Below are 20,860 nucleotides of genomic sequence, written 5' to 3'. Positions count from 1 at the left end.
CTTCATTTGTGCTACACCCAAGATCATCCTCGAGTCTTTTGGTGGAGTAAAACTTCATACAGTACACGTGGAGAGTATAGATAGACGACTTATTGGGCAGCACAGTGGCTAAATGGTTAGCACTCCCGCCTGGCAATACTAGGGTCGTTGGTTCGAATCCCAACCACAGCACCACCTGCCTGGAGTTTGTATGTTCTCACTGTGCCTGCGTGGGTTTCCTCCCATACTCCAAAGACATGCTGGTAGGTTAATTGGCTCCTGTGTAAATTAGCCCTAATATGTGTATGTATGAATGTGAGTTAGGGACCTTAGATTGTACACCCCTTGAGGGTTAGGGACTGATGAGAATGTACAATATATATATATATATATATATATATATATATATATATATATATATATATATATATATAGCACTGCGTAAATGGACGGCGCTATATACCTGAAATAAACTTAATAAGAGCAGTAGTGTGAATGTGAATGGGAACTTTCACCTAAACAAGTTTGAAGCTTAGAATACTGCTGAAATACAAATAGTACAGGCAGATTATAAACTACTGGCAAGATTAGAAACATTCTAATTAAATCAAGTTGTGATCTGAGGTTATTTTTACTCCAATGCTTGTTTGGGAAAGAAAGGCTTAATGACTTGTTTTCAAAGACTACATAGGGGCAAAGGCCATGCAAAACACTGAGTGTAAACACAAGAAAAGCCAATCAAAGGTCACTTGATCAGACACAGGAGGAAGAATGATCACAGCTACCACTTCTACTACACACCCAGGTTGCTTGGTTCTAAGAAAGCGAGATTTGTGAGTTTTGTTTTTTTTTTTTCTGTTTAAACCAAAGTGCTTTCAGTTTGTAATATCTGCTGTGTGTCCCTCCCTGCTGCAGGAAATGAACTAAACACCAAATACCAATTCCCCATACACAGTGACATAGCTTCCTGTTTCTAAGTAAAAGAAAGCACGTGCACTACACCAGGGTTTTCCAGATCACTCCAATGTCATGGGTTCCACTACATCTGGTTGACCATGTAAGAAACAGCTTGATGCAAGTGATCTAACCAATATAAACCTTAACAAGGAAAAATAAAAAAACAACCCCCCCCCCCAAAAAAAAAAACAAACAACGTTCTGCAGTATAATTTGTAATTGTCAAGGGTGCAGCCATATTTGCTCACATGCAGTTCTACACCTATGATTGTACACTCCTGATCCTATTCACAATGCAAGTCTATAGGGTTGTTTTACTAAACCTGGAGAGTGCAAAATCTGGTGCAGCTCTGTATAGAAACCAACCAGCTTCTGGGTTTTTTTTGTGTGTCAAAGCTTAACCACTTGCCCTACACAAGGATTTACCCCCCTTCCTAACCAGGTCATTATTTGCGTTACAGCGCATGCGTTACTTTGACAATTGCACAGTCATGCAACACTGCACCCAAATGAAATTTACGTCCTTTTCCCCCCATATATACATACACATACCGTATATACATACACACATGTGATTTTACACACCTGTGCCGCCCTGTAGCAGTATTTCTGCTATAGAGAAGCGCAGAAGTGGTTATCAATCAGCTTCTGCACTTGCAGGGCTCTAATGAGCAAAGTGCTAGGGTCTGCATCCCTTTAGGCTCCATACACACTAGCGGTTTCTTTTTTTAAGTTCCTAGAAGCTATTATCAGCATTTTTTTTTCTGCTCCTAGAAGCTAAATTTTGTTATCCTATATGTCCATACCAGGGGCGGACTGACAACTCATGGGGCCCATGTCCTTGTCCAAACTCAAAAAAGCCTATGAGAAAAAAAAAAAAAAAAAAAAGTACCAGGGGCATCTCATGAGGCCCCCTACTGACCCCGGGCAGTGCCCGAGTTTCCAAATTGTCAGTCCACCCCTGGTCCATGCACACTACTTTAGACTATTAGCATTTTCTTAGCTTCAGTGTCTAGGAGCAGGAAAAAAAAAGAAAAAAAAAAAAGTGTTTGTAGTGTTTTTAGAGCGTTTTTCCAGCCGAATAAGAAAAAAAAATTGCTAAAAAACGCTCCTAAAAGCTTTTTCCTTTTTTCACCCCTCTTTTTCCCTCTACATGTACTATACAAAACGCTAATAAAGCACCAACACTCCCAAACACTTCTGAACTCTACTAAAAAACACCATTTGTAGACACTATAACTTTCACGTAACCCAATTAACACGTATTAGGATTATTTTTTTTTTTATAACCAAAGATGTAGCAGAATACATTTTGGCCTAAATTTATGATGAAATTGGATTTTTTTATTGGATATGTTTTATAGCAAGTCAAAATTGTGTTTTTTTTTCTAAATTGTCAATCTTTTGTTTACAGAACAAAAAATAAAAACTGCACAGGCAATTAAATATCACCAAAAGAAAGCTCTATTTGTTGGAAAAAAAAAAAAAAAAAAAGGACATAAATTTCATTTGAATGCAGTATTGCATGACTGCATAATTGTCAGTTAAAGTACCGCAGTGCTGTATCGTAAAAAAAAAAAAAAAATGGCCTGGTCAGGAAGGGGGGTGGTAAATCCTCTGGAGGGCAAGTGGTTAATTGAACAAGCTGAAGTTAGAAGCGGATTGACTAATATGCACAGTTGCACCATATTTTGCACTCACCAGTTTTACTAAATCAACCCCTATGGGTCCTCATGCAGTGTAGAAACAATTCACTCCCCACACTGAAGATATTTTATTAATTGCTACCAAAGCAGGGAGGTAGAGTGATATCATTGAAATACAGAGCTTCCAGTAGTGGTTAACCTACAAATCTTCAGATTTTAAAGCTGGAAACACAAATCCAGAGAGAAGCTAATTTACATGCCCCCCCTTTTCTACTCTTGTCTGTGCCAACAGCATCAAATATTACTTTTCCAGTGGCCCAGCTACCCATTTTCTGTTGAGAAGACCAATCACCTGACCTTCTGTGTGCAAGGGGAATGATACCTCTTACCACCCTCCCTTTTTTTAGGTCTAATGAGGAAGAGTGAATGCATGGGTGCTCAACTTGCGGCCCTCCAGCTGTTGCAGAATTACAAGTCCCATCTTGCCTCTGCCTTTGGGAGTCATGCTTTTAACAGGTCAGCCTTGCGATGCTTCATAGGACTTGTGGTTTTGCAACACCTGAAGGGCCACAGGTTGAGCACCCATGAGCTAATGTAAACGGAGTGGTCACTTCAACACCCCCAGTAGTGCTTTCATTTATGGTAGGCAAAAGCACAGCCAAAAACAAACATACGCAGTGAAAAAGGCAATAAAAACATTACCACTCAGACAAATGGTGCATAAAAAGGTACATTATGGCAGCATGTGTCACATATCGTGAAACTGTCCTTAAACCTTTCAATACCGTGTGATTTTACACCTTCCTGCCCAGGCCATTTTTCAGGTTTCAGCGCTCTCACACTTTGAATGACAATTGCGCGGTCATACAACACTGTACCCAAACTAAAATTTTATCATTTTCTTCACACAACTAGAGCTTTCTTTTGGTGGTATTTAATCACCGCTGGGGTTTTTATTTTTTGCTAAATTAACAAAAAAAGACCAAAAATTTTGAAAAAAACCCCACATTTTTCTTTGTTTCTGTTATAAAAGTTTACAAATAAATAATTGTTCTTCATAAATTTAGGCCGAGATGTATTCTGCTACATGTCTTTGGTGAAAATAACCCAAATTAGGATGTATTTTTTAGTTTGTAGGAAAGTTATAGAGTTCACAAACTATGGTATAGATCTGAATATTGATCAATCCTGAAGTACTGACAGCCAATCTAATTTCTTGAGGTCCAAGAATGTCAGAATAGTACAGATATCCCCCAAATGACCCCTTTTTGCAAAGTAGACAGTCCGACGTACTTCATAAGAGGCATGGCGAGTTTTTTGAAGTTGTATTTTTTTTGTCATAATTTTTCGGAAAATGAAAAAATTAAAAAAATTATTTTCACTATTTTTTTTTTTTTTTACATACTGTCACCAGTGCAGTACAGCGTCTTCATATAACTGGCATGGCGGTGAACATGGACACTGACTGGTGACAGTATGAAAAAAAATATATATATATATATTTTTTTAATTTTTTTAAATTATTTTATTATATTTAATTTTTTTAAAGATTTTTTTTCATATTTTACTATGACCAAAGTAGTACAATGTTACCATAGTAACACTGTACTACTTTGGGGGAGTGATCAGTATTTTTTTTTTTTTTTTTTACACAGTTTGCTTATAGCAAAGAATTACTTTGCTATAAGCAAGCATTTAGCTGAATGAAATCAATTCATTCAGCTTTTTTTTTTCTTTTTTTTTTTGTGCTTAGTGTGATTTGGTCACAGCTAATCACATGACATGTGCATGTGACCTGCTGTGACCATTCACAGCTAGGCACTAGTATACAATAGATGGCATCATGAATGAAGCCATCCATTGTATACAACTATCATGTGACCTGCTGTGATTGGTCACAGCAGGTCACATGGTACCAGCTACGGGAGCCGGTACTCGGATCTGTCATCGGCCGTGTCCGAGGTGCACGGCCCGTGACAGATCGCACTGCTGCGCCGCTCTGCTGTGCCGCAAACTGCGCATGTGCGGGAGCACGCCAAATGGCGTGCACCCGGAATACAGGAGCGCATTTGAAGCTGCCAAACGGCCATTGGCCGGGCGGCTAATGGTTAAACAAAAGCCCTGAAGATAATACAAGAAAGTTCACCTGCATTGGAAAAAAGCAGCAAACTCCACACAAGGTTTTAAAAATTTTAGGAACGATGCCTACAAATAAAGTAAGAACTAGAAATAGTCCTGTAATTCTTCTAATCAGATAGTGCTAATGTAAGTGGAACAAGTGCTAGTGTAAGAGGAACAGTCACCTCAATGCCCCTTGTAGGTCTATTCAGAAGTGATGGATAGTAGTCACTTCAATACCCCCAGTAGTGCCTTTAATCAGGTAGCGCTAATGTAGGAGGAATAGTCACCGCAACATCCCTTGCACTACTTCTTATCAAACAGTGCAAATGTAGACGGAACAGTCACCTCAATGCCCCTTCTAGATTTTCTAATTATGTAATGCAAATATAAGAGGTCCAGTCACCTCAACACCCTTTGTGGTTCTTCTAATCTGGTAGTAAAAATGTAAGAGATTCAGTCACCTTAAAACTCTTTGTAGTTCTTCTAATCAGGTAGCTCTATGTACGAAAAATAGTCACCTCAATTTCCCTTGTAGTTCTACTAATCAGGTGGAACTAATGTAGGAGGTCCAATCATCTCCACACCCCTTGTAGTATCTTCTCATTAGGTAGCACTATGTAGGACGACAGTCACCACAATACTCCTTGTAGTTCTTCTAACCAGGTGGAACTAATGTAGGAGGTCCAGTCATCTCAAGACCCCTTGTAGTTCTTCTAATCAGATGGAACTAACGTAGGAGGTCCAATCATTTCCACACCCCTTGTAGTATCTTCTCATCAGGTAGCACTATGTAGGACGACAGTCACCTCAATACTCCTTGTAGTTCTTCTAACCAGGTGGAACTAATGTAGGAGGTCCAGTCATCTCAACACCCCTTGTAGTTCCTCTAATCAGGTGGAACGAACATAGGCGGTCCAGTCATTTCAACACCCCTTGTAGTACATCTAATCAGGTAGTGCAAATGCAGAAGGAATGGTAACCTTTCTGCCCTTTACAGTCCTAATCAAAAAATGCTGATGTAGGAGAAGCGCATGTCTGCATAGCATCATGGTTAACCACAAATCTTCCCATCCATCACTGCTCATCTCTGCCCAGCTCCACAGATTAGCGTCCTGCAGTATCTAGTTGCCTAGGAGCAGAGGATGCTAAAAGCATTATGTTCAGATACCAATGGTTTCCCAGGGCATGTGACAGTTGCAAACTGGAAAACTCTTACCGCACATGAACACAACGTCTGATCTTCATGCAATGTGTAGAGTAATCATACAGATTACAAAAATACCAAATAGAAAAAAAAAAAGCAAAAAAAAAAAAGCCACATGATCTGAAGCCAAGAACGACCCTACACCACTTCTTCTACAATGCTAATAATATGTATTTTCATACAAGTTAATACCATTATCAGTTACATCATGACACCTTTGTGGGACAATCACCCACCCAATTTTCTCAGAGTTCAGTAAGGTGTTTCAGCATAAATCAAGGTTGGACAGAGCAGGTCAGTAGGTGTAGTAACCCATCCAGCTCAAGGTTTGAAGTGTTGTGCATTTAGATTAGCCATCTGCTCACTACTGTTGTACAAAGTGGTTACCTGAGCAAGTGCGTACGTCCTGTAAGCTAGAACAAGTCTGGTTATTATCCTCTGACCTCTACCATTAACGAAACGTTTAAACCAGCAGGAATACACAGAGACCAACCCCTACAATTCTCTAGTGACAGGTTTACTTATTTAAAATCTAAACATCATGTACTGTATTAGGTGGCCAGTTCTGCACTCCTTGCTTCCAAATAACTTCATTGGTCCTGGAAACATTCTTCCATGAGATTATAGTCAGGATAGGAGACCTCCAGAACCTCGCTGTGGAATGATGGTACATGGTCCAACCACTTCATATTCATAAAGCCCTATTATAGCCAAATTCTACCCTTTGTTCTAAAAAAGTGAGAAAGGGTTAGCGGGTATATTATCTTTTCATTGCTCCCCTTATCTCCATTGAGATATCTCCCTTGCTTTTTAACTTTGTAACCCCAGAGCAAGCAATTAGAGGAATGGGGGGACAGTAAGACAGACAGCAATAAAAATCTTACAGCTTTTCCCAATCTAATAAAATGTTTTTTTTTGTTTTCTTTCTTATGTCTATCCCTACCTCGAGGAGCACTGCACAGGACCTCCTTAAAAGTGGCAGAGCCAAAAATACCCTGAATCTCAAAAGATTCTGGGGCAGGCTCAGCTACAACAAACAAATGGCAAAAGGACGTTTAAGACCCCTTTAATAGGGTCTGTATGACTTCCCCCTGGGGTGCAAAGGATCAGCTAATCCTGTAACCATTGTGATTGGCTGTCACAGTAATCACAGGATCGGGAGCCAGCAGGATCATTAGTGCGGACTAAGAGCAGTCTTTAACAACTCTGATATTTCACCTGCTGCATCCAGGCAGCCAATTTTATTAAATGGAAATGCAGTGGCTGTACAGATTTGCCTGTCCAGCCTAGTTTGACAGGTGTGAAGCCCAAACAGAGTGTGCATTCGGGTCCATGCACCCACCCCTGCATGCCGGTCACAGTCAGCAGTGCAGAATATTCCATACAGCTAGTGTGTCTCCGTTCACCAACATTGGCTCCCGGCAAGCAGCTCTGGGCGGCTCCACACGCATAAACAAACCCCTCATTCATGTTATACTGGCATTTACACCCACGTGAATGGAACCTAAATCGATAAGGCTCTTAATTGTCCCCCATAAACAATTTTGAGTACTGTCATTTTCACCATTTTTGGGGTAGGAGTAATTTAAAGGAATGCCATATTTGTGATCTATTTGCTCACCTCATTTTAGTCATATATTTTACCAAACAAATGGAGTAGTATACTGTGTTTGTGTGTACTAAAATTAAAGTGTATTTATTGAAAATCTAGATTTAACAAACAGTAGTACAGTTATCACGTGACATAAAAAATTGGAACTCCCAACAAATGTATTCTACAGCATCTCTGCTTTCAAAATATATGTTTGGGGGGTTTAAGTGATCTTCATGTGTATTTTAACATGTGAGCAAAAATAATTTAAAGGTTACAGCAGCAAATGGGTTAAAGAGATTGTGGATGAAACATAAAATATGCCTGTACTGCATTTTTTTTTTTCACTGGCATAAATGAAGGGTTAAGGTTTTTTTTATTTTTGCAGAATATGTTAAATTTACTTTAAATCAGAAATACACCCTGCCAAAAATTTTTTTTTTTTTTTTTTTTAAATTGGGCCCCTACAAGCTTGTAGTTAAAATGTGCAAATAAATGATCCCTCCAGCACTGTGAAGACCGTGTTCCCCCATTGCTGGCAATTCCACCTCCTCCAGGGTTTCTGCTCGACTGGTCAGGACCAAAATGATAAAACCCCACGCATGGAAAATTACTTGTCCTGAAGCCAAATTGTGCCAAAATTATACACAGAGCTATATGGCTCAGTGTACACAAGTGCTGACATATGTAGTCTCTTCTGTCATTAAAAAGCTGACTTTCCTTCTGCTTTCAGTTAGCTGGTGACAGGGTTTCTTTAAGGGAATCAGGCGGAGGTATTTTACACATCTATTAAGTCTTCTAAAATCAGGTTCCTAAAATGTACAACATACATACACATGTAAAAGGAAATGATCCTACATATACATCACCGCCCTTAAGCCTAAGACAAACACTATCCTGGAGACCATTTTGCTGGGTGGTTACACGCACAGCTCAGCTGTGTTTACATGTGTTGCACAGTACTGGAATCACACAGCCGCTCTGTAATACACATTCCTGACACTAGGGACAACCCACGCCAGAGACCTCCACGAGCATATTAACCCTTCAAACGTTTCCAAAAATGATGACATGGGTGGTAAATAGTGGAATAGATAAAAAGACAGACTCACCATGTGTGGATGATGTTGAGCACTAGGGATATTAGATTCTTGGAAAAATGTGCTGAGAGCAGTCTAAATATAGAGGGAAAAAAAAAAAAAAAAAAAAAAAAAGTTTGTTTAGCCTTTGATTTTCAAGCCTCTCACAAATTATAAAACAGGATTTATATGGCGCCAACAGTTTGCTAACCAGGAGACAATACAGCAACAAAACAGCTCAATACAAGAGGGTTCGGAGGGGCCCTGCTCCTGAGAGCTTACAATCTAAGAGGGAGGGGCTAGTGATACAAAAAGGTAATAACTGTGGGGGATGGACTGGTAGGACTAATAGAACATTCCATTATTAGCTGAGGGCAGGATAGACTTCCCTGGAGAGATAGGTTTTCAGAGATCGCCTAAAAGTGAGCAGAGTAGGCGATAGTCTGATAAATTGGGGTAGAGAGTTCCAGAGGATGGGGGAATGCAACTTAAAACATCAACCTGACACAAACTAGCATTTGTTGTTTTGATGTCAGAATTCACTTTATCAAGCAGGATATCTGTAGGGGGTTTATTCTGAGTAGGTTACCTCTAGGTGCTCATGTTTCCTATGACAACCCAAAAACATCCTGATGTACATGGGTGGATTGGCTGTCAATGTCAAATCCCAGTGTTTTTGGGCAACCGGAGGCACAGGTGCAGCATACAGCCACCGCTGCTAGTAGCCTGTCAAAATCAACGACGGGCAGAAATATGCAGCGGCTGTACAATATTCCAAGCAGTACTCGCATTTAGGGCCATACACAATTATGGCTGTATGCCTAAAACGCAGAATCTCTGGACTCAGAACAGCATCCAGCCATTGTATTTCAGCCTGTCATTGATGGGGACAGGCTGCTGACAGAGGGCTACAGCTGTGCCTCCCAGGGGCCCCAAACCCCCTGTTTTTTAAACTGTATGATCCAAACCATCCGTGTGCAGAACACCCAACAGGTGCACGTGAGTCTAAAACGTCATTTTTAACATTTGTATGGATAGAGTAGAGAAGGGTGTAAACCAGACTCTCAACCGTTTCAACAGAGGAACCCTTGAAATGAAACTTTCCAGTCTCACGGAACCCCTGCTAAAAATAACTATATCTACAACTTATGATACTTGTGTGAGGGTCAGTGGGAAGAATGCCTCTTACACGTGTGATCACTGGGAAGAATTACCCCCTTATAGACAGCTAGAAAGATCAAAAGCTGTCAGTGGGAACTTCTCTGAGAAGCAGTAATTGCTCAAGGAACCCCTAGCAACCTTTGGGAGGAACCCTGGTTAAGAAACTGGTTTAAACCACGAGTCCAGTTTTTATACCTGCAAGGAGACCCATCCTGCTTGTCCTGGAAAACATTTTCGCTGGGGCTGAAAGCAAGGAGGTAAGTCACAGTTCTGAGTTGTCCATGGGACAGGAACAGAGTTGAAATCTCCCAATGGGGACACTTGTTCCAGTGAGAACTGTCTAGAAGCGAATTACCTTTTCCTTCCTGTTGTGTCAAGTAAGAAAATGAAAATGGGACACAGACAGCAAAAAAAAAAAAAAAAAAAAATAATATGGAGTAAAAAGGAAGGAGTGGGTAAAATGCTATTAAAAACACACACAAAAAAAAAAAAAAAAAAAGGAAAAAAAAACGAATGCAGCCACCACGTGCAACAATTAGCAAGCTACAATTTAATACAGATTTGTTTTATTGGGTTTAATAGCACTATCAACGTGGTTGTAAAGGCTCAAGGTTTTATACCCTCATGCATGAAGGCAAAAAAACCTGTGTGCAGCAGCCCCCCCCACCTAATACTTACCTGAGCCCCACTGCAATCCAGCGATGTGCACGAGAGCCTCAGCTCTCCGGTGACTCACTTCGCTTTGGTTCTTGCTGCTGTCAATCGCAGCCAGTGAGCCAATGAAGAGAGAGAAGGGGCAGGGCCGAGCCAGGGTTGTGTGTGTGTGAATGGACACGCAGAGGAGAAGCTAAAGGAGTGAGCCTGCTGGGGTAACACCATAGCAAGCTGCTTGCTGTGGGGGCACTTGGCAGGAGGGAGGGGCCAGGAGTGCCAGTGGGGAACCTGAGAAGAGGAGGATCGGGGCTGCTCTGTGCAAAACCATTAAACAGAGGAGGAGCGTATGACATTTTTTTCTCTTTAAAGAATTATATTATAATATAAGATTTATATAGCGCCAGCAGTTTACACAGAGCTTTACAACATAAGGACAGACAGTACAGAGGGATGCCTTTAATATCACTTTAATCATTTCCTATTCTATCCAAAACTTTAAATAATGTTTTGCCATTAAGCAGCTTATGAGTCTGACCAAACTGCATTAGTGTGCATAACTTAAAGGGGGCAGCAGATTATAAGCTCTTCTCTGACCAGACTGGTGTGAAGGTTTTTTGGCATTGTAAAGTTTCTCTAGTAACCGGTCACAATCTGAGGAATGAACAGAGGGATGTACACCTTTAGCTGTGCATGTAAAAGTGGTCATACATGATCGAAATTCGACTTGTTCAGCAGGAATGGCTGAATTTTGATCCATATACGGGCAGACTACCGATCGACTTTTATACATTAGATTTTCCCCAATCAATCATTGCAACCGGCTAAAGTCAGCAGCGCTGATCAATGTATTCTGACGGCGGATGAAGCTCCATGCTGTCAGAAAAGACTCAGCGAGAAGAATTCCCCCATCCACATCAAATATGTGAATAGGGAAATCTGGTCCTTTTTTCAATTCAAAAATAACAACAAATGGTCTGTACAACAGCTAGTTTTAAAAAAGCCATTCACTAAATGCAGGTTTGGTTTAGAGAAAGCAGGAAACATCACATCTGTGTTTAGGTAGTGACATCACAAAACCAGAAAGACAATACAAACAGATTTAAATATGGCTTCAAAAGATAAAGCATTTAGCAGCAGCCATAACATACATAGGTGGTATGAGTTAAATGCACTACATTATATGACAAATATATTGTATTGTAAAAAAAAAAAAAAAAAAAAGAAAAGAAAACAAAAAAGTTTAAATAAATGCGATTGCCTACAGTGTAAACAGATCACATTTATTTCCAACATTTGGCGTTAGACATATGCTCCTGCTTTTCAGGTATCCGATTGGATTACCTGCATTTCTGGCCTGTTTATGCTTCTGTGATTTCCTGTAGTGCCATCAGGCATGGCAGGACACTGCTAAAAAGGTATCAGAAGCCAACAGGAGTAGTTTGTCCTACTGCAGTTTGTACCAACCTCATTTAGGCAAGCTAATAAGCTATGGTATAAAGAAAAAAGAAAAAAGAAAAGAAAAAAAAAAAAAAACCACACACACACACCACACTATAATCTACATTTTTTTTAAAGAAAAAAGAAAAAGTGGAAAAAAAATTCAAGTTTAATCAACATCAATTACTCCATGCACAGATCAATGTAGAGACAGGACAATGAAATATGCCAAGCTGCTTTTACTGCCCAAAAGAGGATTAAAAAAAAATAAAAAAAAAAAAGGACCAAGGTATGTATTTAAATGCAGAAAACTGGGGATATCCATCAACCTGGGATTACAGCGACTTGTTGACGGGATCTCTTTGTCCTAATCAAGCATGTCTGCAGTTTAGCAGCTTTGTGCAGACGTGATTGCTTAATAATCAGAATGGGAAAAAAACATAGCTAGTGCTTAGGAATGTACAGTTTGTTTACAATCGCATACACAAACATGAAGACCTCAAATTCCTTACTCTTCAAAATAGTCATGTCAGCTAATGAAAGAAAAAGGGTTTCTGTTTTTTTGTAAAAAAAAAAAAAAAAAACATTTTATAAATCAGTTTTTTTTTTTTTTTTTTATTAAGAGCCAGCTAACAATGTGTCTCCATACTACACTAGTGTGAAGTATATGCTGAACATATAGAAGCAAAAAGGACAAAGATTCCTGTCACTTTCCCCTTCCCATTATTCTAGCAAACAAAAGACAAATATCCCTTGGAAAAAAAAAAAAAAAAGAGAAGGGGGTCAATTATAGTTAACAGATATCAAAGAAACAAAAACAAAAAACCCCACAAAAACAACACACATGCACAGGATAGGAAATAAGCGTGAAGACCAGTAAAGCTGGTCTGTGTATATGTATGTGTGCCAGTGTGTGCAGCAGAACAAGGCGGGGACAAAACTGACAACAATAACAATGAAGATTAACCCTTTCAGGTGCTCAGAGCCACACTGCGGGATTCACAATAAAACCCAAACACAAGACGCAACACTCTCATTCAAAACGTAGATACATGCAAAGCGCAAAATGCCACAAAGTTTGGTTTGTTTTTTTTACATTATGACAATAATTTAATCCCATGCACAAACATGAAAATTTACAAAGAAGCAAAATGTTGGCTTGCAAGGGTTCTCCATAAAAAGCATACGACACCCCATGCCTACTAAATACCGTTTGCAAACACATGCAGGGTTTCCATCTTATTTATAGAGGCGCTCCAGTGTTATAGTTAAGATTTTTGTGTCTTGGGTATACATTAAAATTTATTGTCACTTGCATTAAGGCGATTAAGAAAGAGTAAAATACACAAATTAAGGAAAAAAGAAAAAGAAAAAAAAGAAAAAAAAAAAAAAAAAGATAAATCCTGCATAATATAGACAATTAATTTAAGGTAGTTTTTTTCTGACCAAGTCTTCTTTTGAGGATTTGATGTGGATTTATTATTGGTGAAGGCTGGTTTATAGAATGTTGTAACAAAATTGTACACTCATCTGAAATATTTCCCCGTTTCCTCAATGCATCAACATTTAAGCGCAGGACTTACAGCATGGGTGACTACAAAGGTTTTCATGATCCTTTGTCAAATTAGCAGCCAGATGATTAAACTATTTTAGCATCCCTTTTTTTATTGGGGGGTATTTACAGCAACCCCTTGCCTCAAGCCACACATGTCCAGTGTGGTTATATTCTAGTCCTTGAGCTCATACAAGTATATGAGAGATACAATTACGGAGTTTATAAATAGACGTTGTGGGCTCCAAACCCCCCCACTGCTCCTATAGGATCTCGCTAAAGTGTCAGTAGACAAACACCAAGCCAAGCTATTTAGATCCCCCATAAACATTTCTACTACTAACCCGAATATGACAGGAGACCTCCTGATGGTGGACATTATTTGCAGGTTGCAGAAACAAAGACCAAGGACATGATGCATACCAGCTTAATACACTGCCATATCTTTAAATTCATGTGCACTTTGATACATGCTTGTGACAATCCAGGATTCGACAATACGTGGATTCCAAACGTTTCTGTGCACATCTGATTTATCATGATCATGTATGTGAAAACATGCTGTGGTACTACACTGCCTAGGCCTGTTTGTACATAAACACCGGCAGTGAAATGATAAAAAGGTATATGCATTGTTCAATCTATTAGATAGATCTTGTGTGGGTGTCTGCCATCAATAACAACTCATTTTAGGTCTATTGTTTAGTTTATGAGCAGGCCACGTGAAGTGTGCGGTGCATCATCATGCACATGAATCCCCGACAACATGCCCCGCACATAGCCAACATAAGAAGACGATCATGGAATAGCAGACATTGTTTATTGCATTAAAACCCCTAAAGAATCAAAATGAAAATCAACAGTCACTCTGATTTGTAGACTTTGCAGCATGGCCAGGCCTTCACATAGACAGATGACGGCCTTCCTGCAAAGACTGTGACTTATCCCTCTAAGATTACAGGCTTCTACTAATGTTTTCTAATCTAGATTTATACCACATAAACAGATGACAAAAGTCTCCATTTCACATGCACATGCCGTTCTGAATGACCAGTTCAGAGACTAAACCAGCAGCAAGACCTTCTCGCTGGTGACCTTTCCTCCTTCAATTGGATCTGGGCTCTGGGTGCAAAGTATAGTAAACGTAGGGTCAGTGGTTACATATTAGGGGGGACAGCTTGCACCCTTTAGACACAGGCTGGTTTTCTCATCCTAGAATTGCAGAGAGAATAATACAAGTTCGACCAACTTTTAGTTGTCGGGACTCATCAAAAGGATAAGTTCACCTTTCAAAAAAAAAACATTATGTACATTTTTTGTAGGAGAAAAAATTGTGCATTTACTATTTTTATATTTAGGAGCCTGCAAAGCCTTGCACCAATGATCAGCAGATCACTGGTGCCATGCAGGACTCTCTCTCTGCGTATGCGGTCTGCTCGTACCTTGTACAGGCAGACCGTATTCACACTGCCAGGAAGAATCAATGAACTAACAGAGAGCTCAACGGCACCATTGTAGTTCATTGAGAACTACAAGCTGACATCCGCAAAGAATGTTGGTACTTGTAGTCGATTCATTCACAGAACTCTGAATGAATGACGCAGCCATGTGAGGAGCCACGCACGGCTGCACGCTCTTTTTCAATAAGTGACAGCTAGTACAGGGAACTTCTCCCCGTGCTGCTGTCACACTGGGGGCTCAGATCACCAAGCCGCTGCAGGAGTGGGAACATGTTATAGGTTCCACCCTAAAAACGGGTGGAGAATGTAACATGTACCCGAAGGTGAACCTATCCTTTAAATTTTTACTTCCAGTAATTTATGGAAACCAATCAGAGTAAATACTGCACTGATCTGGCTTCTGAGTGGTTGTTACGAGTTCCACTGCCTTAAGGGGGGGGAAAAAAAAAAAAAAAAAAAAACTTACCATCATTGCTCATGCTGGCACAGGTACTTCCAGGTTTGGGGCATATACGTACCACCGCAACAGATATATTGGGGCATATACGTACCACCGCAACAGATATATTGGGGCATATACGTACCACCGCAACAGATATAATGGGGCATATACGTACCACCGCAACAGATATAATGGGGCATATACGTACCACCGCAACAGATATATTGGGGCATATACGTACCACCGCAACAGATATATTGGGGCATATACGTACCACCGCAACAGATATAATGGGGCATATACGTACCACCGCAACAGATATAATGGGGCATATACGTACCACCGCAACAGATATATTGGGGCATATACGTACCACCGCAACAGATATATTGGGGCATATACGTACCACCGCAACACATATAATGGGGCATATACATACCACCGCAACAGATATATTGGGGCATATACATACCACCACAACAGATATATTGGGGCATATACGTACCACCGCAACACATATATTGGGGCATATACGTACCACCGCAACACATATATTGGGGCATATACCTACCACCGCAACAGATATATTGGGGGATATACGTACCACCGCAACAGATATATTGGGGCATATACGTACCACCGCAACACATATATTGGGTCATATATACACGTACCACCGCAACACATATATTGGGGCATATATATACCACCGCAACACATATATTGGGGCATATATATACCACCGCAACACATATATTGGGGCATATACGTACCACCGCAACACATATATTGGGGCATATACCTACCACCGCAACAGATATATTGGGGCATATACGTACCACCGCAACACATATATTGGGTCATATATACACGTACCACCGCAACACATATATTGGGGCATATATATACCACCGCAACACATATATTGGGGCATATATATACCACCGCAACACATATATTGGGGCATATATACGTACCACCACAACACAAATATTGTGGCATATATGTACCACCACAATTCTGTTGTGCATAACAGAATGCAAGAATTGACTTTCAGGACAAAGTCCCTTTTCCCCCCAATGAATCTTCGCAGGGTCTACAGCAAGCAGGAGACGTGACAAAAGCAAGTGGTCCTCTGGGCAGTGCAGAGGCCAAGTGGTTAGCACTCTTGCTTAGCAGCATTAGGGCTGTTAGTTCAAATCCCAACCACGGCACTACCTGCCTGGAGTTTGCATGTTTTCCCTGTGCTTATGTGGGTTTCCTCCGGGTAGTCCAGTTTCCTCTCACACTCCAAAGACATGCTGGTAGGTTAATTGTCCCTAGGATATGTATGTATGAATGTGAGTTGGGGACCTTAGATTGTAAGCTCCTTGAGAGCAGGGACTGACGTGAATGTAAAAGAACTGAAAATTGACAGCTCTATACAAGTACCTGTAACAAATAAAGCTGAAGGCTGACCTTAGGCCTTCTTATCATTCTCAGGGCTGCCAGCACTCCCCCAATACTTACCTTTGGAGCAGGGTCCACCAGAGCATCAGCATCCATCACCCATGGACAATGAAAGCATCTTCTACCTGAGCAGCCAATCAGAGCCCCCACTCACACAGATCTAGTCCATCCTAAAGCTGGCTGTACACAATTCAATGCAACTGTATGATGTTTAGCTGTACCAAGGCTATGTAACATGCAGGTCCACCTAAGCAATCTCTGTGCAATCTCGGTTAGATATACCACATGTATGCAACACGAGGCCCTGCCTAAGATTTTCGTTTCTGGAAGATCCTTGCACTACACAGCTGTTATTAGATCTAAAGAAGATTTATTTATTTCAGGTACTTATATAGCGCCGTCAATTTACGCAGCACTTTACATTTATATATTGTACATTCACATCAGTCCCTAACCCTCAAGGGGTGTACAATCTAAGGTCCCTAACTCACATTCATACATACACAGACTAGGGCCAATTTAGACAGGATCCAATTAACCTACCAGCATGTCTTTGGCATGTGGAAGGAAACTGGAGTACCTGGAGGAAACCCACGCAGGCACAGGGAGAACATGCAAACTCCAGGCAGGTGGTGCCATGGTTGGGATCGTAAAATAAGGATGTATCGTGTATGGTCAGCTTAAAGGGACAACTATGCTTCTTGTCTATTGTGTGCCCCCATGTCAGCCATCCTCTCCATAGGAATAATTCGGATATCTGATACACGTGCTGGAGAAAGACCAGCCAGAGAGTTTACAGCAGTGTCTGTGGGGCTCCCAATGGCCTGCATGGCTTGGATCATGCAGGAATATGGACAGGCGAGTATGAAATGTGTGTGTGTGGGGGGAGGGGGTTCACCTTGAAGGATAACTAGTACAAGTACAGATCTCCTTTAGCAGAGGAACCAAAGGGAGGTGGTGACCATTGGGATTGCAAAACAGATCAGCATTAGGGAGAAAAGGGAATTAGGTAGGGGCTTTTTTTTTTCCTCCAAATTTTTTTTAGATCTGATCTAGAGCATCACAGGGTACTTACCACAGGAAGATTTTTTTTTTTTAATTCCAGATCTGTGCAGTATTCCAATGTGAAGCTTTACCTCTGCGCAGGAGCTTCCTGTAATAAAGACCACTCATGTGCAAGGAGTCTGGTGTGCTGGGCCCCTTCCACAGCTCTGCTGTCTGTACAAATTATATGCAGCACAGTGATGATGTCACTGCTAATCTTACGAGGTAATATCTGGGTTTGCAAAGACTTGTGGTGGACACAAAGTGGATTCATATCCTCTGCAACTAATGATGAGCAATATTTCAATTCAAGTTTTTGTGTCCAAAGTATAGCTTTAAGGTCTCATTCATACCAGCCTAGGAGCTAAATCGAACATGGCTGGTGTGTCATGCATAGGGGGCGGTGCGATGCATGCATTGTTACAACACATCGCATCGTTTACGTTTTCACTCTCCAAACTGTCACTTCATTCAAGCCTGTGTAATGAGCAGACATGCTGCAGTTTTTATGTGGTGTCATGCATTGCGCTAGGAGCAGGGCACATGGAAAACCAGGATCTACCGTTGCATTGAGCCTCGAATCACAAAGCTTTAACACAAGGATACGTATCTATTTTAGTCATGTGACTACAGCAGCACTGGACTCAACTTAAAATAACTGTCTTTTTTTAACCCCTTTGCGTCAGCACCTCCCAGCCCTTTAGGCTGTATTCACACTTCAGCGTTTTGTAGCTTGAGGCTCTAAAAACACTCAAAAACTTAAAAAAAAGAAAAAATCAGTTCTCTATGGTGCCTGTTCATGTGATCAAGTGTGAACAGGCAACATAGAGAACAATTGATTTGATTTAGTTTGAGCTTTTTTGGTGCTTCGAGCTTCAAAATGCTGAAGTGTGAATGCAGCCTAAAGGGGTTTTTGATGCCGGGAGGGGTTTAGGGCTATGAGACCGCAATGACTGGCTTTCACAGCAGTCACATGATCGGAAAGCTCCCAACTGCTACTAGTGTGAGGCGTAAATGTGCTGGGAGCACGTAGGGTGGGCGCGCCTGGCATGCGTTTGTTTATAATGGTTACGCAAATATGCGGCCTGTCAGCGTCAAGGCCCAGCCACCAAGTGGCCACATATTTGCATACCGTCAGCGCCAATAAGTCAAATATCCCAACCGTGGCACCACCTGCCTGGAGTTTGCATGTTCTCCCTGTGCCTGTGTGGGCTTCCTCTGGGTACTCCGGTTTCCTCCCACACTCCAAAGACATTCTGGTAGGTTAATTGGCTCCTGTCTAAATTGTCCCTAGTATGTGTATGTCTGAATGTAAGTTAGGGCCTTAGATTGTACGCCCCTTGAGGGTTAGGGACTGATGTGAATGTACAATATATAGGGACCTTAGATTGTATGCCCCTTGAGGGTTAGGGACTGAAGTGAATGTACAATATATATGTAAAGTGCTGCGTAAATTGACGAGGCCATATAAATACCTGAAATAAATAAACAAGGATCCTCAAACTGGTGGACTATCATTGTGATTCAAGCCTATGGTGTAAATGAGCCCAAAGGCCTATTACACGATGAGAATATCGCCGAATGATTGCCCTTTTTTTGGCTGCTAGACGATCAAAACTGAATAGATTACTAAAGTTACGAAAATTCTCGTAAAACAGAATAAAACATCCCGCGATGATGTAATGTATTCTTTCATTTCCAAGCATGTACTGTCTTTTTTTTTTGTACGGATGAATGCTGTACTAATTAAATCATTAATGAGTTCGGTTATCTCACAAGAAAAATGTTTGTGCTTGTCCCTTTGGAAAACTTCACATGAACTGTTGTGATCGGTTTTCGAAAGCTGTGTACTAACGATCTCTCTGAAAACGGTTTCTGCATTAGATTTTCTCATCGCGTGTACTAGGTATTATACTTACCTGCTCCCCACCGCCACTCTGCAGAAGAATCTAACTTTTGACACTTCCTGGAGTGTCAGATCTCCAGTCTCCCCCACCTGCGCTCTGTAGTTCGATCCGTCTTCCCTTGCATCACTACACTGGCTTTGGCGTAGGTGGCAGAAAGAGAAACCATTGCACTCAGTGGGGGAGTGGGCATCCAGAAGTGTGCGGACATCAGAATTTTCCTGGCAGCGTGGCTCTTCAATAGAACAGGGATTGGTGACACAGGGTGAGAGGATGCATTTTTTTTTCTGCCAAGTTAATGTCAGCAGAGGGTGTCACCCCATGAGGAGAGCATGTTTTTTTTTCCTCATGACAGGTGTCCTTTAGGAATAAAGCTTCATTATACAAGGTGTCATGTGTATCCGGAATGAATAGAGATGGAATCATGAGCACGGCAGTGTAGTTTGGATGGGATCGTCCATTCAGTGGTCACATGACCGCCTCCATGCAGCTCCTTGTCTATAAATAAACGAGCAGGCTCGGCGTGTGCAGGCTGGAAGCGTGCTCTGTGTACACAGTGAAGGGTGTGTGTGTAAACATGGTGTGCTCCCGCTGTCTCACCTCGAACTGCCAGTGTGCCGCCTGCAGGAGCTGCTTGGCCTGGTCCGCCGCACAGCCCGCCGCCAGCACGAACTGATTAATCATCACCTGGTGCCGCAGTTCCTCCATATTCACCGACATCCCGGACGCCACTCCGCACTCCCACCCGGCCGCCTCGTTATGTCCTCCACCACAAGACCCGGCGCGTCACCCACCGGAGGGCGGGCTTGGCCGAACGCTGCGAGCCGTCATTGGCCCGCTCCGCCGTCCGTCTACGCCGCTGCGCCCCGTGATTCGCACGGGCATTGGTCCGCCGGTCTTGTTTTGGCAGTCCGCTCTCTGCCATTGGCGAAGGGTTCCTTTCCATGGTTGGGCCCGCCCACCTTGATGTTTTGGACCGTGCGGATAGGACGGCGGTTTGTGTTGACGGGCGCAGCGATGGTCCTGCGGGGCGATGATTGGACAGGGAGAGCCGAGGGGGCCGGGACGCTGCCGATTGGCTCTTGCCGGGGAGTTTGAACACAAGGCTTTGAGGAAGGGAGTCGTGTGATTGGTCGCCGGGTGCCCGTATGTGACAACAGGGAAATGTGGCCAAGTTCATT

General features: G+C 41.7%; 1 protein-coding gene across 1 annotated transcript in view; it reads right to left on the bottom strand.

The window, feature by feature from the left end:
* The window catches only part of UBALD2 (UBA like domain containing 2), a 40,745-nt gene extending 20,267 nt beyond the window's left edge, over positions 1-20,478 (bottom strand). The window contains exons 1-2 of the mRNA XM_089682633.1: positions 20,280-20,478; positions 8,610-8,672 (exon numbers count right to left, since the gene is read on the bottom strand). Of these exons, the coding sequence (XP_089538759.1) occupies positions 8,610-8,672; positions 20,280-20,399 (183 nt within the window). The 5' untranslated portion in view covers positions 20,400-20,478. The remainder of the gene's footprint in view (positions 1-8,609; positions 8,673-20,279) is intronic.
* Positions 20,479-20,860: the final 382 nt, after the last annotated feature.

The sequence above is a fragment of the Staurois parvus genome, unplaced genomic scaffold (genome assembly GCF_062004578.1).
Source record: "Staurois parvus isolate SC_StPar_1 unplaced genomic scaffold, SC_StPar_1.0 ptg000293l, whole genome shotgun sequence".
Classification (NCBI taxonomy): domain Eukaryota; kingdom Metazoa; phylum Chordata; class Amphibia; order Anura; family Ranidae; genus Staurois; species Staurois parvus.
Note: the sequence above shows the minus strand (reverse complement) of the source record. Positions and strands in the feature narration are given on the sequence as shown.